Genomic DNA, 21,573 nt, shown 5'->3' with positions numbered 1-21,573 from the left:
GTGGCCTGCGCCTCAGCTCGCGGGCACCGTGCCCCAACTGCTTCCTTCTCAGATTTCGAAGAGCGCCTTGAGGCCAAGGAAGGGAGCAGGTCCTGCCAGCCCCGGGCAGGCACTTGGAGGCCGAGCCCTCACGCTAACACAGGCCAGACGGACGCCACAAGCTGCCACCTCCCGCCTCGGCGAGTTGGGGGATGGGTGGCCAGCCCCTAGCGGGTGAGCACCAGCCTAGGGCTTCCTATTTCGGGAGCGGGGGATGTGGGCCACGCCTCATCATGTGATGCAAGGGCTATTTAAAGCGGCAGCGCGGGCTGGGAACCACGAGTCCTGGAGTCCTTGCACGCCTTCTCTGTTGCCTCTTCTTTCTCAGCCTAGCCTAGCCTAGCCTCACCATGGTGGACGCCTTCGTGGGAACCTGGAAGCTAGTGGACAGCAAGAATTTCGATGACTACATGAAGTCAATCGGTGAGCGCAGCTCTGGATGCTGGGCTGGGGAGGGGTTGGTCGCGTACGCAACCGCGCACTGTGCCCCGGCGCTCACTAGTGCCCCGCACGCCTGCTGCCTCCCTCCTAGTCACGGTTGGGGCATAGAGGGACGTGGAGAAGGTGGCAGCCTGGACTTGGGCACGCGAGGCCTGTTGGGAGGGGCCTTTCATGGTCTGCATCTGGACAGAGGGATTCCCAGGTGGGGAGGTGTAAGGAGGCTGCAAAAGTGCCAGTCCAAGTGGGGACAGGGAGGCTCTTTCCAGGAAGAGGGGTATGTATATATATATATATATACGATCTGGAGGTATGATAAAAAGATAGCGGTGATGGTAAACGGTGGGAGGCTAGCTGAGGGAGGAAAAGATCAGGAGCAGGGTGGTTTAGGAACTGGAGGCTGACCACGGAAGGGAATGGGGCGGACAGGGAGTGTACCGTGGCACAGGAAGTAGGGCATCCCCAGGAGGAGGGAGATGAGAGAGTGGGGAACAATGGTGAACGGCATCTGAGGAAGAGAGGGGCCACACAGTTGGCAACAACCGCTGCCCCTCCGAGTGGGGTTAGACAAAAGGACTGTTGCTAGAGGATGCCCTCTCTTCCAGCCAGTCTTTGACCTTGTCCTGCAATGCTGTGCGACCAGGATTTAAATCAGTCAGTGAGCCTAGTGGTAGGGTGGGGCAAGAGGTCCCATCACCAGCTACATCCCAAGGCTCAGCCCACCCTTGGGGAAGGGTCTAGTAGAGAAAGCTACTGGACTTCTGGGGTCCAGCAAAAGGTTCTGGGGTAAGGCCAAGACCTGTTAAAGGCAGGGAAGGTCGTTAGTATAGGGGGGTGTGCTGTTGGGATGGGGGGGGAATAACGATTCAAAAATTCTTACAGGTAAGGTCCTTTGAGATTCCCACACCTTGCCAAGTTTGATGTAAGGGGAAACTGAGATGCATTATCTTGTCATTATCAATTCCATAGCAGAGAGATTTCTAGATCTGCAACCAGAGCAGTTCCCACTGTAGGTCCTGGGGGTGGGAGTGGTAGGAACTGCTTAGCTAATGATCAACCTCAGCCTTCCCCTCCTGGTTAAGTATGGGCTTAGATGGAGACAGTGATACCCTTTCTTTGAATCCCCAGCTGAGATTATCCTAGTCCCCAGGGTGGGACAGGGAAAACCGGGAAGTTCTTCATGGTAGACCTACATTCCATGCCTTCCTCTCAGGGAGGGGTCTGGGTTACATGAGATGGCCAAAGAAGGGGTGGGGGGCCTGCCTCTCCCCTCTGTTCCCAAACTCCTTCCTGAAATAGGGACAAGCATTGGCTCTTGAGGCCAAAGTTCTCAACTGCCCCTACCGTATGCTGGGCACTATGCCCAGTAACTCCAAGAAGGTGACCATTCTTGGCAGAGCAGGGGCCCTGCAGTTGGGGTAGCTGGAATGCCCAGGATTGGTCCCGCCTCCCAAGTCTTCCACATTCGACAGGAGTCCCTGCAACATCTCTATCACCCTCCGTCCTTATTTTGTCTCACCTTGGGCTAAGGCGCTGAGAATCCATCCTGCCTGCTTTTCTGTTGGTACAGACGGAAAGGATGAGAAGTGCCCTGGGGGAAAAGGACCCTCCTCACCTTTCTCAGTGAATAGCTTCAGCTTCATTTCTGAATAGAACCCAGCTCTCCCCGAGTCTCCTAAGTTCTCTCAGCCATTTTTGATCTCAGTTTCTCTGGGCTGGGTCCCTCACTTACTCCACGGCGGTTTCCTGCCTCAAACACTCCACACCTCTGGGTAGGTCCTGAGCAAACAGAGCTCCTAGTGTGGTGATAAGGGCCCGCTCTGTGCTAGGGAGTGGGATTGGCATGCCCCACTCTGACAGCAGGTGGGCAAGGCCCCGTCCCTCACTGGCCAGGCAGAGGATGCTCTTGCCCCTCTTTTTTTAGACCGAGTCCTCAGGGGGTAGAGGCCCACCTAGTTGGTACCCGTAAGCACAGGCACACCTGGTGACCTTAGTGCCAGATAAGTATGTGCCAGGAGGCAGAGTGGCCCAGGAACAATAGTGAAGTTTGGGAGCCTAGGTTCATATCTAGATCAGTAACTTACTCTTTGACTTCGGGTGAGTGACTTCACTCTCTGAGCCTTATTTGTTAAGTGGGGATAACAAAACCTACCATTTAGGGCTGTTAGTAGTATTATGTAAAACCACCCGTGTAGGGCATGGGCTAAGAACCTAGCTTCCAGCAAGCACTAAGAAGCCAGGCTCAACTGGGGACTTCATGCACACTACCTCACCACACTGGGCTGCTCCTGCCTTGCCTCTGCCCTGGAGGACAGCGTGGCATAGGCTGCTGAGGGCAGAGGGACAGGGCTGTCAAGATTGGGTGGTTGGAGGTAAAAGGACAGATCTTGGGGAAGCCACAACCTGCAGGAGGGAAGGCTTTCCTGGGAACTTGTTCCACACCTCCTCACAGGACCCTTAGGGCTGTGCCCAGCACCCAGGGAGGCCATGCCTGGGTCAGGAGGGGAGTCCCCTGAGGGCCTTAGACAGGAACTAGACCTGGATTCAAGTCCTGACTATACTATCACTTTAGGCCTCTCCTAAATCTTTACACTGAGACAGACACTCCTTCTGCCTACCTCCTAGATCGTGGATAAGAGGCTTTATCAATGTCTTGCTGCCATATATAGGGGACAAGAGCACCAGTGCATCGCAAAAGTAAAAACTTCCAAAGGTGGAGTATTCTTATCCCTAACACTTTGGAAGGCAAAGTCCACCTCTCTCTTTCCTCAGCCTGTGGCCTGAAAGCTGCTCAGGTGCCGTCAAAGGGAGCCCTGTGTTTTAGCCTCAGGAGGCAGTATAGCTGAGCAGTTAAAAAAGCTTTGCCTTTCAACAATTCTGGGTTTGAATTCCAGATTTGTGACCCTGGGCTTCAAGTCTACCTCAGTTTTTCCATTTATAAAGTAGAGATAATAGCATTAATCCTTTAGGGAGACTAGAAGGATTGAATGAAGTAACACATGTTCAGTTCTTACCACACAGAACTGAAGTCAGCTCTGCCAGACTTGCTATGGCAAGCCTGTCCCTTAAGTTTCTCATTTAATGGAATCAGTAAGTGTCTCTTCACCACACAGAGCTAACAGGAAGGCTGAATTTAAACGCTGAAAGTTCTCATCCTCCTCTTCCCCACACCCAGGCCTAAGAGTCGCTCACTGAGCTCCTTAGAGCCTGCCTCTTCTCTCCAGCTCACATAGTCATGGGCTCTCCCCTGCCCAACAGGTGTGGGCTTTGCTACCAGGCAAGTGGCCAACATGACCAAGCCCACCACAGTCATCGAAATGAATGGGGACATTGTCACCATAAAAACGCATAGCACCTTCAAGAGCACAGAGATCAACTTCAAGCTAGGGGTGGAGTTTGATGAAACGACCGCAGACGACAGGAAGGTCAAGGTGAGTCAAGAAAGCGGTTATGGGATATAGAGAGTGTTGACATTCGGCATCCTACATTATTGCACCCTGAGGGGTTGGTTATTATGGGGGGTTGAAATGAACAAAGTCCATAAAGCCTGAGTGGTGCTGGAGCATCCCAGGTGCTAAATGCTATTTGTCCTCTTTTGTTTTCCTCCCTTACTGGGGAGGCAGCACAGAGGCAGGATGCTCTGACCTCAGTGTCTACTCCAGCTCCAGCTGGGTGACCTTGTGCGTGGCATGCAGTGGCTCTGGGTTTCTTTCCCTTTCCATAGACAGGGGAGTTATGTGGCCATGCTTTAGTGCCTTAGGAACAATGCCCAGTAGAATTGAGTTCTCCACTGAGTGAGCAGGTCATCCTGGCCACTAGCAGCAAATGAGGCAGCGGGTGACAAGAGGTTGTGACCCACTCAGATGTTTCCTCTTCTCCAACCTCCACCTCTCGAGCCTGGCCAGTGATGAGGAACTATTTCCATTGCTGCCAAACCACAGGCAGGAAAAGCTGTGTTCTGGATGGGGTATTTGTCCTGTGTGCTTGTGGTATCTTCCCACCAAGCCTTAGTCCCCCTCTGCTCAAGGAGGGCGGGGCCACCTATCCCAGTCTCAGACTTGTCAGAGTGGTTCTGTCTTGACAGCTTGCCTCAGGCCTCCCAGCCCCTGGGCCAGGAATGGGAGAGAGATAACCAAGGGGCTTTGACTGCTGAATGGCGTCCCTGTAGAAGTATCCTCTCACGAGACCCAATCATTCATCTCCTCAGTTTCCACTTCCTCGTAACTGCCCCCAGGAAAGACAGGGTAGAGTCTGGTCTCTTCCTTCTGGAGGAAGCTGGGGGCCAGTCCAGGATCAACAGGAAGCTGGCAGCTGAGTTAGGGTGGTGCCCGAAGGTGGGAGCCTGCCTTGGAAAGAGGTGCCTGCCCTATCTCATGCCTCTACTGCTTTAGTGTAGTCCACCTTCCCAAGAGACAAAAACCGTGATTAAATACAAACAGTAGTTCTCTGTGATGCGTAGGGTAGAACTGATGGGCTGAGTGGGCAAGAAACTACGGAATGGCAGTGAGGAGCAAGGTGGGGGTGGGGGTGCACAACCACCTCCCACCCAGGCTCCAACACACACAGTCTGGTCAGAGTCTCCTACTGAACCCTGCTCAGCCAGGGTACCCTAGCCTGGCCTAGAGCCCCCAGATTCTTAGGGAAGAGAGACCAGGGAGAGCTGCCAAATGAGAACCAGCTGATGTAGGAGCAGCGACTAGAAGACTAAGTGGGCATTTGACCAGGGCTACAGGACACTCCAAGGGCACCCCATCCCAGATCCTGGCAGTTGCTGCCCTCTTGTCAGCTGAGAGCCACATGATGCACCACATGGGGTAGGAATACAGGGTGGGAAGCCGCATTTTCCAGTACCTTCCATCCCCAGGGGTCTTTTAGACATTATGTGTGATCACCACTAGGTGGAGTCTCAGGTCTCCTCATTGTCACCAGTCTTTCCATGGATACACGCTGGCACTGCCCCCTGTACTTAGGGGGACTGGGGCTGAGGGCATCACCTAGAGTATGGGATAAGTGCCCATTTTGAAGACTGGTGGTGCTTCTTGGAGCCAGGCTCCACCATACTGCCTGCCTCTCGCTACTTGCGCAACACCTAAAGGACCCTGCCTCAGCCAGGCAGTAGGTGAGCAGAGGCTGGAGGTGATCAGACATGCTGCTGGATGAGGCTGGAGGTGGGCTGAGCTCTGGTCCCAGCACCATCACTAGTTTGGATCAGAGGCTAAGTCCTCTGTGGCCTCAGTGACCAGACCCCATCCTGTCCCTCAATCCTGGCTGAGATCACAGCTTAGGCCTCTACCCTACCCTCTTTCCACAGTCAATTGTGACACTGGATGGTGGCAAACTTGTCCATGTGCAGAAGTGGGACGGACAAGAGACAACACTTGTGCGGGAGCTAATTGATGGGAAACTCATCCTGGTAAGACGGACAGCTTTGCAACCTCACCCAGTCAGTTATTACACTTCCCTTCAGCCCCAGTTGTGAAAAGCCAAGGTCTTCCCTGGAAGCAATGGAAGCTAGAATAATGGAGGGTGGAGGCAGGGCTGAGTGGCATTTGGTGGGAATTTTCTATGTAGTGGCTTTGGGCTCACATAGGCCTCGTTCACATCTCAGGTTACAGGCTGTATGACTTTGGACAAGTCACCTTCACCAAGTCCCACTGTAAAATAGGTATTAGTAACACCAACCTCTTCAGGCTACTGGAAGTTTGCAGGGTGCACAACACAAAGATCACTGAGTGGCTGGACTACAGCAGGTGCTGTGTGTCCTTAGTTTCCTCCTCTGTGTTGTCTCCTCGCCTCAACCCAGGGAGAAGTAGAAAGCAAAGCCTATCTAATCCCAGGCCCCTAGGAGAAGCTCCCATCTATTACAGCATCCCTTCTAGCTCCTCCTCAGACTGCACTGCTGCCTGTAAGGCCTCTGGGGCAGAGACAGGTGTGGCATTGACCAACAGCACAGTCCTTTCCATCCCATCCCAGCCCACCTCCTGTCAGTTCGTCCCATCCCTGGCTTCTGCAAGTAACTGACTAGGGCCTGGGTGGGAAGTGACAACCAGGCTGGCAGACCTGTTTAGAGACAAACTTGGGGACTTTGTTTGAAGAATGGAGCCTTGACTGAATACTCCCAGGCCCAGGGACAGAGATAGGAGCCACCCCATGGTCCTGGCCTCCTAACTCTATAGGATCTTTGATTTTCCCCTCAGCGTCTTAACTGCAGACCTTGGGTCAGTGGGAACCACTCACTGTATTCTGATTGACACAGAGCAGGGTCCTGATAGAGTTAGGAACAAGGTGCCAAATACTCTGGGCAGCTGGACTGTGGTGAAGCCATGGGCTGGCTCTACAGTGCCAGGCTGGGTGGTGGGAGTTCAGGCCTCAGGCCCTGGCACTACCCTAAGTTAGGGGAGGAATGGAGAGTTGGTGGCCCAGTGCAGTCCTTCCCCAAGTCTCTGGGCATTTTTATTCACCTACATGTCTACTATGTGCCAGGAAACCATCTCAGACACTAGGAAAATAGTGCAAAGGAAAGAAACACTGGTATCTTGACCAACTACTTCCTCTCTAAGCTCATTTTCCAAAATCTGTGGAAAAGGAGTAATAACACCCAACAAAGACTTGGTATAAGTATTTAAAAAAACACCTTCAGAGTACCTGGCACATAGTAGGTAGTCAACAAATGAAGATTATGAGGATGTAGGTAGAGGGCTGTGCCCATTAAAATGGGGAGTGTTCCCAATACCTTCCATGCCCTCATCCCCACCCTAATGTCTCTTTCCTTCCAGACGCTCACCCACGGCAGTGCAGTCAGCACTCGCACCTACGAGAAAGAGCCATGACCTGCCCACGCCTTCAGGGACTGCTCCTCTCCAACTGGCTACTCCTGGACTCGGCACCAGATTGCCTACTTTTTTTCCCTCTAGCATTTTGTATAAATCCATGTTGGTTGGGGAAATTCTTCTGGGGTCAGGTGGCACCAGCCTGGATCCATTTCTGGTTTCCATTATGTATGTTTGTTTTTTTTTAACTGCATCCAAAGGGTGCTCTGAGGTCAATAAAGCAGCACCAAGGTCACCTGACTGCCCTTTGCCTTTGGTGACTGACTCTGGGCGTCTGTTTCCTTGTGTGTCAGACAATGGGCAGAAACAGCTGCTTGAAGGTCACCAGGGAAGCAGCACTGGGCGAGAGACCAAACTGGAAGGTTTCAGGGACAGTGTCCACTTCACTGATCACCTTACACCTACACCTACACTAATAAAGCAGCTGTACCTACACCTTGCCTTCCGACTGCCCCCTTCCACAGCCTAATGGGGAGTCCAACCTGGAATAAGCAGTGGCGGGGCTTCCCCAGGCCTGGCTGCTAACCTGTCACTTCGGGCCTGTCCTTCACTGAATGGCCATGGGTCTAGGCAGTTGCTCTTTATGGAAAGCTGTGGTCTCTCTTTCCAGAATGCAGGCTCAAGACACAAGATCCAGGCTTGTGCCGAGGCAGTGGGAGAAAATGCCTACCATTTAAGATGACTGCAGAGCTCCCCTGCATGCCCCAGGACATTATTCCTGGTTGCATATTCTTACTGGTTCTCTAATCTGCTCTGGGGAAGAGGTCATCTGATCATTACAGAAGGGAGGGCTTATAAGAGATCTCCTAACAAGGCTGTGACCTGCTTGTACCTCTGGCTCTGTACCTCAGCTAGGCATCTCTCCAAGGTCTAAGGTAACATTAAATATTTTTCTGTCAACTAATGCAGACTCAATGACTTTTAAGTCTCTAAGTTACCTGTGAAGAGGGATTATAGCAATAAGAACTTTCGGTAAGTTTAAAACCAAACACACTTCCATTTAGTGCCAGGAATTTAAGCAGAGACCTGAAGTGGAACCAAGTGACTCACAGTAAATACAAAGTAAAGCAATGATCTTGGCTTGAGCTATCTGGTTCAGTGGTCTGGCAGGACGTTCTATACAAGCTCAGTCACCGCAAACAATGATTTTCTGGCTGTGACCACTGGCTGTCACTTCTAGCATAGTAGAATCATGTCAGGGGGAATGGGAAAAGTGAGCCCCACTTCTTACCATGTTTTGCTTCATACTGCCAGCCTCCCTCTGCCCCTGTATTAGATGCAGCTGAGATCACCCACCGATCAGCCCAGGGCAGACCAACAGGGAGGGGCCAATCACTGATCTCTAACTACGGCCAGACTTACTCCACAGCAGTACCTGTGGTTCTAGCCGGACTCCTGTATGGAAATCTGGCTCTGGCAGTGGCAGCTGGAGAGGTTGTTAATAGGACCTCCTGCTGAATGAAGTTGGGTGAATGAATGGGTGAGCTGCAGGGGTCACTTGCAAAGGGACTGGGAATGACAGGAAACAACAACTCATCCAGGCAGTGCTTTTGACATCTAACTCCCAAACCTGCCTGCTGCCTAAAGGGAAGCCATCTCCCACGGGAGAGAAGTCAACGGGGTGGGAGGCCATATTCTCACTACTGAGTCTTTCCAGGAGCCAGGGTATCCAGGCCCAAGGCTCCTGGTTCCTTCTCTCAGCCCCCCATCTGCTCTCCACTCTCACTCCTTGTGCCTCTTCCTGTGCTTCTTCTTCTTCTTCTTCTTCCTTGCTGCCTTGCTGTCCTTGGATGCGTGCCTTGCCCTCTTGCCTGCATCACTCTCAGAGTCTGAGCTGTCAGAGTCAGATGACTTCCTATCTCTATGTTTCTTTTTCTTCTTTTCCTGAAAAGAAAATTTAAAAACATCATTATGTGCATATTTGCTTTAAAAAACCATGGTGTATAATCAGTAGGGGACATTAAAAAACATCAATTAAAAAGAATAAATTAAATCTTCAGGTAGTAACAAGAAAAAGCATTCAAGAAGAAAAAAAAACTTTAAGTACTAACAATGCCAAAACAAGTAAAGGATCTAGTCATTATGTATTCTGGATTCCAATTTTAATGTATGTATGTGTCTTTATATGTATACCATACAACGTGTGTATATGTATTTACACACACCTGTACATGTTTAAAATACACACAAAACAATGGAAAGGACACAAAGTGGCAACAAGAATTACCTTGAAAATGAATGAATGGAGAACAAAAGGGGTCTTTCACTTTTTACTTCATATAATTCTGTCTAGTTGGATTTTTTTTTTAACAAACATTTCTTAGTTTCACTTTTGAAAAGCACAGAATATCAAAGCTGAAAGGAGCCCTTGGAGGTCACCATGTCTATGTAGAGACGGTACCTCACATGCCAAAGGTCACAGAATGAGAGATGAAGGACTCCTGGTTTCTACTAGACCCTGAGGCAAGAGAAAATAACTGTCCTCAATAGGCTCTAGCTGCTGTCTTGAATACTTACCATCTCTAACCCTCACAACAACCTTACAAGGTTATACCAATAAAGAAAAAAGCTTAGGAAGAATGTTCTCAAAGCTATACACACTACAGCATGTTGCCAAAGTAGGGTGGGAGGTATATTTCCAGGCTTCTGTGGGGTGCTCCAAGTAGTTTTTGAGCATTGCATGACCTTTTCCTTGAACTTCAAATATTTCCATTGCCTCAGCAAGGTTTCTAAGAAGGAAAGTTTATGGAAGGTGAAACAGCAGAAGAGGTGCGGCTCACTGTTCCTCCTACAGGTTTTCAGCCATTCACCTGAGAGCTGTAAGTGCCTGAGTGACATACCAAGGCTTAGAAGCTGGCTGTGAGAAATGATGGACGGGACACCGAGCCAGGTGTTAGACTACTGGCCTTGGGTTCTGGCTCTGTCACTTACTAATCTATAGCCTTGGGCAAGTCATCTTACCTCCCATGGCCTAGTCTCCTTAAAGGTAAGAACACCTGTGCCACACATCTGTGGAGAAGATTTAATGACACAGTACCTGTGGCTCAAGAAGTTGAAAGCCACTTGCCCCAGATCACACAGGCATAGGTGGGATCTGTAGGGAGACCACACAATAGCACATGTCATGAGTTTTCCTCTGTAGACATGACCCCTCTTCCTGTGTAGGTGTGGTATCCAGAAAAACAATTTTGGAATGAGATAGATTAAGCTCAAATTACAAATGCCATTAATAGCTATGACTTGCAACAGGAGATTCAATTTTTTGAACCTCAATTTTCTTTTGAGTAAATTGCAAATAACAAATGTCTACATGAAAGGATGCTATGAGGGTTAAAGAAGATAAGTATGAACTATAGTGCCTGATCTTAGTAGGCATTCAGTGATAGCTAGAAGCATTATTCTCTCATTTCAGAGAACTTCCAGAATTTCTCAGAGTTTGGCCAAGTATCTACATGGATATGTCAAAGTTTTGAGAGAAGATTAAACCAAAATTTTTCTTGACATCTCCAATGGAATAGGGAGAGGGGAACAAAGCTTCCCAGGCCACATTACTAAGCTGGAGGAACCATGGCCAAGAGCCAGCAAACTGGCAGTTTGGCTGTGGTGCTGCACCTTCCACAGAAGCCCACCGCAAGGTGTATGGAGGCTTGGGGGCCTCACAAGGTTTCGCCCCTGAGGAAGGGCAAGCCAATGGAGGGCCTGGCACCAAGTTCCTCCAAGTCCAGCCCAGCCAGGATAAATAAGGAAGGAGAGTAGTAACACTTTCTTATATCCAAATATCACTTGAGTTTATCAAGATTTCTGTGCCCCGATATTAATATATTCCCATTTAACAGATGAGAAAACTGTAACTCAGAGAAGTGAAATGAATTGACAAGAACGGTCTACTATCTAACTCAGAGTCTGGCATTATTTCCACTTTCCTCTCTCTCAAAGATGCTGGACCAAGAGGAGGAAAGAGAAAAATCACTAGAGAACTTGGCACACTGTAATGTGGACTCTAGCTGGCAGGGAGGACTCAGGGAGGTGCTTTTCTAGACAACAACCTGGATGCAAAGGCTCTTTTGCAAAATGAACAATGAAAGTCTAGTCCTCCAGCAGGTGGTGTCAATCACTTCAGAAGTCCTAGTTGAAGATCGTGTCATCCCTCTCGACATCTCACTCTTAGTGTAAGCTGAAGACCTCATATTCTCTGTAGCCCCCCATGATCTGGTTTCCTCTAACTTCCACTCTTCTCACTTACTACACTCCAGCTGTACTGGTCTCCTTACTGCTCCTTAGAAATGCCAAGCTCATTCCCAACAGCTGGCTATTGCACTTGCTGAAATACTCCCTCCATTTACCTGAGGAACTTGCTTCCTTACTTCCCTCAAATATCCACTCAAATGACACTTTAGGAAAGGCCTGCCCATAACACCTTCTCTAAAATAGTAAGTCTCCTATTCCCCCAACACCATTCCAGTACTCCCCATCTCTCATAATCAAATTAATTTTTCTCCATTGCACTAATCACTACTTGACATATTGTGCTTGTTTACAAAATACAAATTAATATTTTACTGTGACCCCCATTAGAATGTAAGTGCCATGAAGATAGGGATGTCACCTGTTTTGTTCAATGTTGTGCTTGCAGGGACCAGAACAGAGCTTGACCCTCTGAAGCTCTTTTAATGAATGACGCTGAAGTACTGTGTATGGGCAGGGATGGGTGAAGGACGATGCTGGGAAGCTGAAAAGATTGTGAGCAGTCTTAAAGAACTCAGCCTGTATTCCACAGAAGGGCTCACTGATGGCTTCTGAGCAGACTACAGTGGATGACTCTCTGTGCTCTATCAGAGCAGACCCAGGACTGGCAAGCTCTCTCTCAGATAGGCACCAGAAGTTCTCTGGACAATAGGCCAGAGCCAGCACTGCAGCCAAGGAATGATATTCTTGTTTCTGTTCTTCTATATAAAGTACAGCACAGAGTAATTATAGTAGCCACATCAAAAGAAAAAAATTATATTCCAGATCAAATATAGCTAAACTTCACTATAATCAGTGGGCAGCCTGATCCCTGAGGCACATGCTGCCTGGAAATAAAGCACCGATTCAGAAAGGCCCGTGATGGCATACTGGGGGGAAGAAGCCAGCAGAGCACAGGCCACAGGTTCACGGGAAGACCACCCAGGGATTCAAAGCAAGACCTCTATTCCTATTTTACCAACACTTTATATCCAATTTCTGTTTTCAACACAGAGCCTCCTCTTTTTTCTAATTGCACCCAACAAAAATAACTTATAATTTGGACACACTGGGACAAAAATTGTCATGGTATTGAATAGCATAGAGAACTAAACCAATGCACACTAGATTTTTGGACAAGGGCATGCACTCAATACAGTATGTATTTGGTAAAAAGATGTGGGGCCTCAGGGCCAGGAAGGTCTCTTACTGCTGGCGCTGTTCCCTTCATTATTACCCACCAGCAGCAGTAGGAGTTAGTCCCTATTCTCTCCCAATTGAGGGCAGGTCTTACTGCATGAAGGAACCTGAGGAGCTACAGACAGCAGAGACTATGGAGTCTATCTAGTCAAAGGTAGCTAGCATTTGCCTATTACGTGCCAGGCATTATTTGGAACAGGTCACATCTTTTCTTTATCCTGAGCCATTTTCTGGTTCCCCAACATGCCCAGCACCTTCCCCTGTCATAGAGGCTTTATATTAGACATTCTTCTCTACCAGACTGCAAAAAGAAGTGGGACAATGAGACAATCTAGTGAGGAAGCTGAGATGAAAATCCGATAGTCCGTTTCTGTCTTTCCAGTTCCTGTTCTGCATGGCCCAACCAAACCTCATACTTCATTTCCGGTCACTGGATTTCTAAGAGATCCAGTGACCCCTTGGATTCAGTGTCTAAACCTTGCCACCAGATAACCTTGGGCACTTATCTTTCTCCTTAGGCTATTAGCTGCTTGAGTGTCAGTGCTGTATAACTTTTATTTCATATGATTTGCCTATCACATATGCCTCCCACACACTAGGCATTCTTGCTACCTACTGACCTATTCACAACAGGGGTGGCTGAAGGCATTTCCCTTCAGATGAACTCGGTTGCATGTCTGGTGCCCAGAATGAATCAGTGCTGGAACAGGAATCCAAACCTGCCACTCTCCCACCCTCCAAAACATCCATCTCAGGTCGAGGTGTGTACTGGTAAGGAAAGCCAACCTCCTCTTGGGATCAAATATTTAGAGGATGAAAGGGAACAAGCAAGAGGCCTGGAACTTTGATTTATGGTTATGAACATAATGAGGTCAATAAATAACATTGTATGGCTGCTAAGGGTAGCTGGCAAGGGAGTCAAAACTGGCAAAAAAGTGACCCTGTGAGTCCTGGTAAGTCAAGCACCCAACACAATGCACATGTAGACATGAAGCATTCAATACATATTTGTCGAGTAAATAATTGAATAGTTAAATGAATTAATGGTTGAAGTATAGTACATAGAAAATAATATTGGGTCAGTAATCTGAAGACCTGGGTTCTTATTTCAGCACTATTTCTTATAGGTGTGTGACTTTAGTTGAGATGATTTCTCTTAATCTCCATTTCCTACTGTGTAAAAGGGTAGAACAATAATACCTACTTTGGCTACTACACAGGATTGTATAAGGATAAGAAAAAATATGAATATATTACATAAACTGAAAGGCACTAAACAAATATAAGGCATAAAAGATAATGAAGGAATTACCAGTGAGGTGAAAAGATACTGATGCTAGATGGTAGCTTGGTAGAAACAGGGCATCAAAGAAGTTCTAACAGTTTCAACTCCTTAGAGCACTTTTTAATCAAAGAGGACTCATGAGTTAGAAGTTCATATACACAAAGGTACTTTAAAAAACAGTAAGGCATGATGGTTATTATTGCCATTGTTCCCCAGACCATTCTTCTACTAAGTGAAGAGCAATGGAGGGTACGATAAAGGGTTGACCTAGCATGTCATAAAGAACCTCATCCCTAGCAGGTTCTTAATAATTGTTTTGGTAAAATGAAATGCATATTTTAAAGCAACATTGTATTAAATAATGCAAATACAACTTAACCAAAGACCCACAGAAGTGAGATATCCACAGAACTGCTTTAGGAAGCTGAACAAATAAAATTTACTCTCTCCCAAAAAGGTTGAAAGAGAAAGAAAAATCCTTAGAACATATAAATAGAATTGTAGCTAAAAATCTAGCTCTACTAAAGAAGTAAAATTGCTTATTTGCAGACATCTTATATCTAAACATTTCACAAAAACAACTGTTAGAATAAATGAATTAGGCAAAGTTGCAATATACAAAACCAACACACAAGAATCAGCCGTACGTCCATACATTAACAATACATACAATGAGCAATCTGAAAAGGAAATTAAGAGAACAGCTCCATTTACAACAGCATTAAAAAGAATAAAATACTTAGGAATAAACCTAACCAAGGTGGCAAAAAGACTTATACAATGAAAACTACAAAACATTGCTGAAAGAAATTAAATACGACACAAATAAATGGAAAAATATCTGTGTTCATGGATTGGGAGATTTAATATGGTTAAGATGTCAATACTATACAAAACAACCTACAGATTTCCTATAACCCTATCAAAACCCCAATGACACTTTTTGCAGAAAGAGAAAAATCCATCCTCAAATTCATATGGAATCTCAAGGGACCCCAAATAACCAAAATAATCTTGAAAAAGAATAACAAAGTTGGGTGACAGACATTTCCTAATTTCAAAGCTTAAGTACAAAGTTACAGTAATCAAAACAGTATGGTACTAGCATAAAGACAGACACCCAGACCAATGGAATAGAACAGAAAGAAAAAAAACATCACATATATGGTCAAATGATTTTCAACAATGCCAAGCCATTCGGTGGGAAAAGGATAGTCTTTCAACAGTGCTGGGAAAACTGGATATCCACATGCAAAAAAGAAAGAATTACAGATGTGGATAAAAAGATATGAACACTTAAGTTGGGGATTATTAGCATATAAATGGTATTAAAACCACAGGACAGGATGAAATAACAGAGGAAAGAGTAGTTAGAGAATAGATGGGAGTAATAAGACGGCCTCAGGGCACTCCAACTTTCAGAGTTAAGGCAGAGGGCCAGAGAATCACAATCATGAAGAGAACCAAGCAGTGAGGTGCTTTTTAAAAAAAGGCAGATGCCCAGACCCAGGCCCTGATGATTGGAACTAACAGGCGGAAGGCAAATATATATTGTGAAAATCTCCCTAGGTTAGTTCAATAGTCTGAATATGAGTGAGAGATGGGAGGGGATGAAATGTACAGTGGCCAGGGGAGTGGGAGAAAGTTATAGGATCGAGATACTTTCAAAGGTACCACCAACGAGACTTGGTGACTGACAAGATGTGGGATGGAAAGGAGAAGAAAATAAATGACATACTGGCTTCTTTCTTGGGACTGGCAGGTTTTGCTGTTATCAAAACAAGTAATACAAGACAGAAGGATAGAAACAAGGGTTTTGGTTGTTGTTTTTATAGTGGTCATGGGAGTGGTGTGGGTGCGTGTGTAGGGAGGAGAGCTGAAGAGAGAATGACAGTGACGACAGCCCACATTAATTAAGCACCTACTTGTCAGTGCTTGCCATCTATTTTTGGGAGTTGGACATCCCTTTACTGTCATCAGAGATCACAACGATCCCACTTTGAAAGTTAAGGAACTGAACTTAGAGAGCCCAAAGATACATAGCCGGTAAATAGCAAGGAAGAGCCTCAAACCCAGGTCTGATGGGCTCCGAGACAAAGTGTGAGGTATCTGTGAGAAAATGGTGAGGCATGTGGAAGTCATCAAGGCAGTTCAAGTCTTAGGAGGGATGTGATGACCCAGGAAAAGAACATACAGATCAACAAATTATTATTCATATACTCAGCTTGGTCTTACAATGGTACAATGGGCCTTTTTCCTCACCTATAAAATGAAGATAATACTTAATTTATAGATAATGCCCACCAAGAGCAAGGACCTTTTTGTATTCCTGTTTGCAATTCCTGGAATAAAATGATCACTCAACTCAAAAAAGGCCTGAAGTTCTGAAAAAAACAGAACAACAACAAAAAAAACACCCCTCAGAAAACTTAATAACCAAAAATGAGTAGAAAAATAACTACCTAACATGAGAACAACTATTTCTTGACAAAACTATAGCATAGTTTTTCATTTCCTGTGTAGCAGGCTACAAATGCAGTTTTTCTTCCTGCACCACAATACCTGTTTTATGAATTGTTCTGCTATATGGAGTAAATAGGGGTCAGAATTCAGTGAAACAGGCACTCTGATCCACTGCTGGGTGCAAATAAGTACCTTCTGGAAAGATCATTTAATAAAATGTATCAAGAGCCTTAAAGTCCTAACTCAGTAATCTTACTTAAGAATGTATCCAAAGAAAGCGGTAAGAGATTTAAATTGGAAGTAATCAAAAATATCCAACAATTGAAAAATTATTAAATAAACCTTCAGACAGCCATAGGGTGGGTAGAATATCATATATTGCTCTTATATCAATTTTTTGAAGGACACTCAAGGATACTAGAAAATGCTTTTGATTAATATAAAAAACCAGGATATAAACTATACCTGGGATGGCCATAATTTTTTATATTTAACTGTATATATAGCTACATAAACATATTTTTTATTACCTAGAAAAAAGATTGGAATATATTAAAAATACTATAAGGGTCCCTCTGGGTAGAAAGATTACAGGAGATCCAAATATTTTTTATGTTTTTCAGTATTCCTAAAATTTCTGCAAGAAGTACACTTCATTTTAAAACTCAAAAAAAGTACAACAACCAGAGTAAAAGACAGTACCCACCTTCTTTCTTTTTCTGGAAGAATTCCTTGTGGGGTCAGGCTTCTCAAACTCAGCTGACTTTGCCTCTTCCTTCTCTTCTTCTTCATCAGGTATCAGAGAGTATTTGGTGCCCCCTGGTTGCATGAAACAATCCTTTGCAAAGTGGCCTGCAGAAGAGAGGTAGAAAAGGTAGGAAGGGGAGCAGCAGTCTCTCTCTTTGCAGGCGGATCTTCCCCAGACGCTCCTGAAAGGGCCCAGCTGGTTCAGGAGGTTTACGGAGTTCAAACAGAGCAGCTGTTCCATTCAGAGCAGATTTTCTGTCACCTCAAGATGGCACTGCTCACTCAACCTGAGCCAGACTAGCGGCTGGTCCTAGAGTTGTGGGAAACAATGGTGTTGCTTGGGAAACGGCAGAGGATATGAGAATGTAGGTGCTGCCCTCCATTAGCAATAGGGTTTAGTAATTTTTAAAGATCTGTTTGGAATTTATTCCTGGCAACAAAAGATTGCTCCAGAGAGCAGAATGCTCAGCAGAGGGAGCCAAGTGGCAGCCAAGCCCTAAAGGAAGATAGCTCTTAGGCAGCTGGCAGGAAAGCAGCACTCACCTCCAAGCTAAGGCACAGAGGAACAGTCACCTAGGGGCACTCAACATTTGGACTGTCAGGTCTGGCAAGGGCCTTAGAGACAAACAAACCCAACACTGCATTTGCAGAGGGTATGAAGGTCCAGAGTGGAAAAGTAGCTCCAAGTCACAGAGAGAAGCAGAGCTAAAACTTATCACAGGTCTCATACCGCCCTGTCCTGTGCTCTTTCTGCTGCACCCAAACTAACAACCTTTGGCCTGGCCCTTGCTACCTGGACCAAATTCCATTTCTCATTCTTCTCTGCACCATGCAATACCTGGAGGACACAAGTTGAAGTTAAGAGGGTCCCACCTGTCCTGAGCCTACAGAGCTATCAAAGGGCCTTTTAACAGATGCTACAAAGCTGGTTTTGTCTGAGCGTGTAGATCCTGTCTCAGGCACAAGAGGATTTGATGAGGTCATCAAAAAGCTACATGTAAACTACTTTGCAACTCTGAGTCCAAAAGCTGGATGGTGCCTGGAAGGGAAATACAACAGAGTTTCCCAAATATCTGGAATGTGCCCAAAATGCCAGAGGAGGTCTCTTTCTCAATTTTACTTTTCCCTTCCTCTTTCTACATTAATGATAAATAGGGGCCTAAACCGGGCACAAATCTGCTATCAGTAGATATACAAAAATCAAGAGAGCAGAACAGATGGAAGGCTAGGGAGAAGGAGTGACAAATTGAGGTCACTCTGAAAACGAGAAGCTGGCAACACCTGTCATTATAGCTCCAACAAGGGAAATCAGGCTGAAAGAGTTCTTTAATATTTGAGTAAGACTAGAGGAAACAGAGCTTAAAGGAAGTGACTAGCCTGTGTTCTTTATTACTAAAAGGATATTGTATTCAGAACCCTGAAGTAAGAGATTTGTCTTGGATCCTTAAGGAATATATTTCCAAGTTGCTTGATTTTTGCAACAGAATAATAATAGTCCTTACAGATAAAAAATTTAGTGTTAATCATAATCCAACACTCTTATGCTCCTGGCATAGTACCTGGGGACCTTGCCCAGGCAGGGCTTCAGCTGCAGAGTGGGGAGGAGGGTGGGAATAGTACAGCATCTGGCATGGCCAGCATTCAGAAGAGGTAACAGGAAAAGCCTCAAGCCATGAACTCTGAGTCTAGTAGGAATAACAGCATGAGCAGGCGAGACCATCACTTGACTAGAAAATGGTGAATTAATAAACTCACACTAGGCTGTCTCCCTCACCCAGTAAAGGGTCTGTCCACAAGGAGAGAAAGACTGAAGCAGCAGAGGATTTACCTTTACAGCCACACTTCTTGCAGGTAGTGTTAAGGACAGCCTCGAGGGTGATCTTCTGCCCAGTGTAATCCTGGAAGGACCGCCTTCGCCTCTCCTCTTGCCTGTAACAAAAAGGATACAGACTGTTGGCCCTCTTAAGAGATGTGGCCAGAGATGTCATAGGTAATGCTGTATGTTGCCTTTTTGTTTTGTTTTTGGCAGGTAAAAGGGAGACAGAAGGACATGAGGAGACAGGTGATGAAAGAAATAACATGAAATTGACAATTGTTTCATTCAGGACAAGGCTCTGAATTAATAATTATGAATGAGACTCAACTTCATCTCACCGATGCACCGAGGATGAAGATATAATTACTCACCCCACAAAGGCCCCTACAACCTTTACAAAGTCACTTCTGGGTTTAAAAGACCTTCTAAGATTTCCTAGAAAATGAAGTCCAAATTCCTTACCTTTCATGATTTGTCTCTAACCTACTTTTCCATTTTTCAGGCTCTTCTTTACTTGTACAATATGCTCCGGCCAAACCAAACCATTTTTCCTTCTCCAAATGGTTCACTGCTTTTGCTCAGGCAGTTCCCTCTCTCTGAAATGCTCTACTCCCATCTTTTCTCCCACCTTACCACCTCTACACCCAAACATTTTAAAGGTCTGCTTAGTTACCACCTGTTTCTATTAAGTTTTCTTCCCTGAGCCACTCAGCCAGAATTAATCTCTTTCCCATAGCACTTTTTAAAAATTCTAAACTTTAAAAAAAATTTTGATATCATTAATATACCATCACATGAACAACATTGTGGTTACTAGATTCCCCCCATTATCAAGTCCCCATCACATATCCCAGTACAGTCACTGTCCATCAGCATAGTAAGATGCTATAGAGTCACTACTTGTCTTCTCTGAGCTATACCATCTTCCCTGTGCAAAATTCTTAGCTTTTAACCAAAGTATAACATACATGCAGAGAAGTGTTCATAAGTATGCAGCTTGATTGATTTTCACAATCTGAACATACCCATGTAACCGGTACTCAGATAAAGAAACAGAACATTTCCAGTACCTCAGAAGCCCTTCTAGTCACCATGCCTCCCCCAAAGGTAAACGCTATTCTCATTTCTAACAGCATAGATCAGTCATAATTATTTTTGTGAATCATGTAAGTGGAATCATAGAGTATGGACCCTTCTGTGTCTGGCTTGTGCTTGTTTGTGAGATTCATCCATATTATTGTGTGTGGTTGTGAATTTTCATACCCACTCTCTGCAGGGTATTATTTCACTGAGCACAATACCCTCTAGCTCCATCCATGTTGTTGCAATGTTTATTTTGCTGTTGATGGGTATCTTGAGTAATTTCTATTATGAACAGTGCTTCTGTGAACTTTCCAGCATAGGTCTTTCAATGAACACATACGTAAGCATTTCTGTTGGGAAACGCCTACTTCCAGGTAGGGGTAGAACTGGCAGGTTGTTGGGCATAAGCTGGAGTAGACACTTTTTCAAGTGTGTTTACCAGTTACACGCCTTCTGGCAGAGCCTAGGCACCCCGGTTGTCATAGCTCTTACCTTTTACCTTTACTGAAACACATAGTACCTGCACAGAGTAGGTACTCAGGAAATATCTGAAGGGCATCACTTTCCATCACTCTCACTTTCAAACTCAAACTGTATCCTATCCACACTTCAATCCTAGCACACATCACTTTATTGCATGATATATTGATATTTCTTCTCTAGAGCATGAACCCTTTCTATAATACCTTATTTGTGTTTATTTCTCCCACACTTCAGACCATGGCTTGATAAGCAATAGCATCAATAAATGTTGGTTGAAATTCTTTGCTCTTCACCCAGAATATCATTATTTTTTACCTGAACTTTTTTTTATTAAGGTATCATTGATATACAATCTTATGAAAGTTTCACATGAGCAACACTGTGGTTTCAGCATTCACCCATATTATCAAGTCCCCCCCATCCCTCACTGCAATCACTGTTCATCAGCGTAGTAAGATGCTATAGTCACTACTTGTCTTCTCCGTGCTAACTGCCTTCCTTGTGACCCACCTACATTACGTGCGCTAATCATAGTGCCCCTTCATCCCCTTCACCCTCCCTCCCCACCCACCCTCCCCAACCCCTTCCCTTTGGTAACCACTAGTTCCTTCTTAGAGTCTGTGAGTCTGCTGCTGTTTTCTTCCTTCATTTTTGCTTGTTCTTGTACTCCACAGATGAGGGAAATAACCTGGTACTTGTCTTTCTCCACCTGGCTTATTTCACTGAGCATAATACCCTCCAGCTCCATCCATGTTGCTGCAAATGTTTTACCTGAACTTCTTAACTTTGAACTCTTACTTCATCTAAGATTTTCCAACAATTCACCCTGTCTCTATAAAGTCCAGCAAAAACAGAAATGTTCTACCAAAAAAGCCAATTTGCCAGAGAAATGCAGGATAACAACATCAAAAATGCAGAACAAAGTTACCCACATCACATATTTTAACCAATAGTTTCGTAGACTG

At 45.6% G+C, this 21,573-nt stretch overlaps 2 protein-coding genes across 3 annotated transcripts in view; one reads left to right on the top strand and one right to left on the bottom strand.

Moving 5' to 3' along the window:
- The first annotated feature begins 297 nt into the window (after window positions 1-297).
- Window positions 298-7,547, top strand: FABP3 (fatty acid binding protein 3). The gene is made up of 4 exons (XM_036885189.2): window positions 298-462; window positions 3,736-3,908; window positions 5,789-5,890; window positions 7,254-7,547. The coding sequence occupies exons 1-4, from the start codon at window positions 390-392 to the stop codon at window positions 7,305-7,307; spliced, it is 402 nt and encodes a 133-aa protein (XP_036741084.1). The 5' UTR covers window positions 298-389; the 3' UTR covers window positions 7,308-7,547.
- A 737-nt stretch (window positions 7,548-8,284) lies between these two features.
- ZCCHC17 (zinc finger CCHC-type containing 17) overlaps window positions 8,285-21,573 on the bottom strand; it is a 40,109-nt gene continuing 26,820 nt past the window's right edge. For both annotated transcript variants that reach the window (XM_036885187.2, XM_036885188.2), the window contains 3 exons: window positions 19,055-19,155; window positions 17,186-17,331; window positions 8,285-9,191 (listed from right to left, as the gene is read on the bottom strand). In XM_036885187.2, the coding sequence (XP_036741082.1) occupies window positions 9,030-9,191; window positions 17,186-17,331; window positions 19,055-19,155 (409 nt within the window). In that variant the 3' untranslated portion in view covers window positions 8,285-9,029. The remainder of the gene's footprint in view (window positions 9,192-17,185; window positions 17,332-19,054; window positions 19,156-21,573) is intronic.

The sequence above is a fragment of the Manis pentadactyla genome, chromosome 4 (assembly GCF_030020395.1).
Source record: "Manis pentadactyla isolate mManPen7 chromosome 4, mManPen7.hap1, whole genome shotgun sequence".
Classification (NCBI taxonomy): Eukaryota; Metazoa; Chordata; class Mammalia; order Pholidota; family Manidae; genus Manis; species Manis pentadactyla.
The sequence above is the reverse complement of the archived record's forward strand: the minus strand, read 5'-3'. Positions and strand labels throughout refer to the sequence as shown.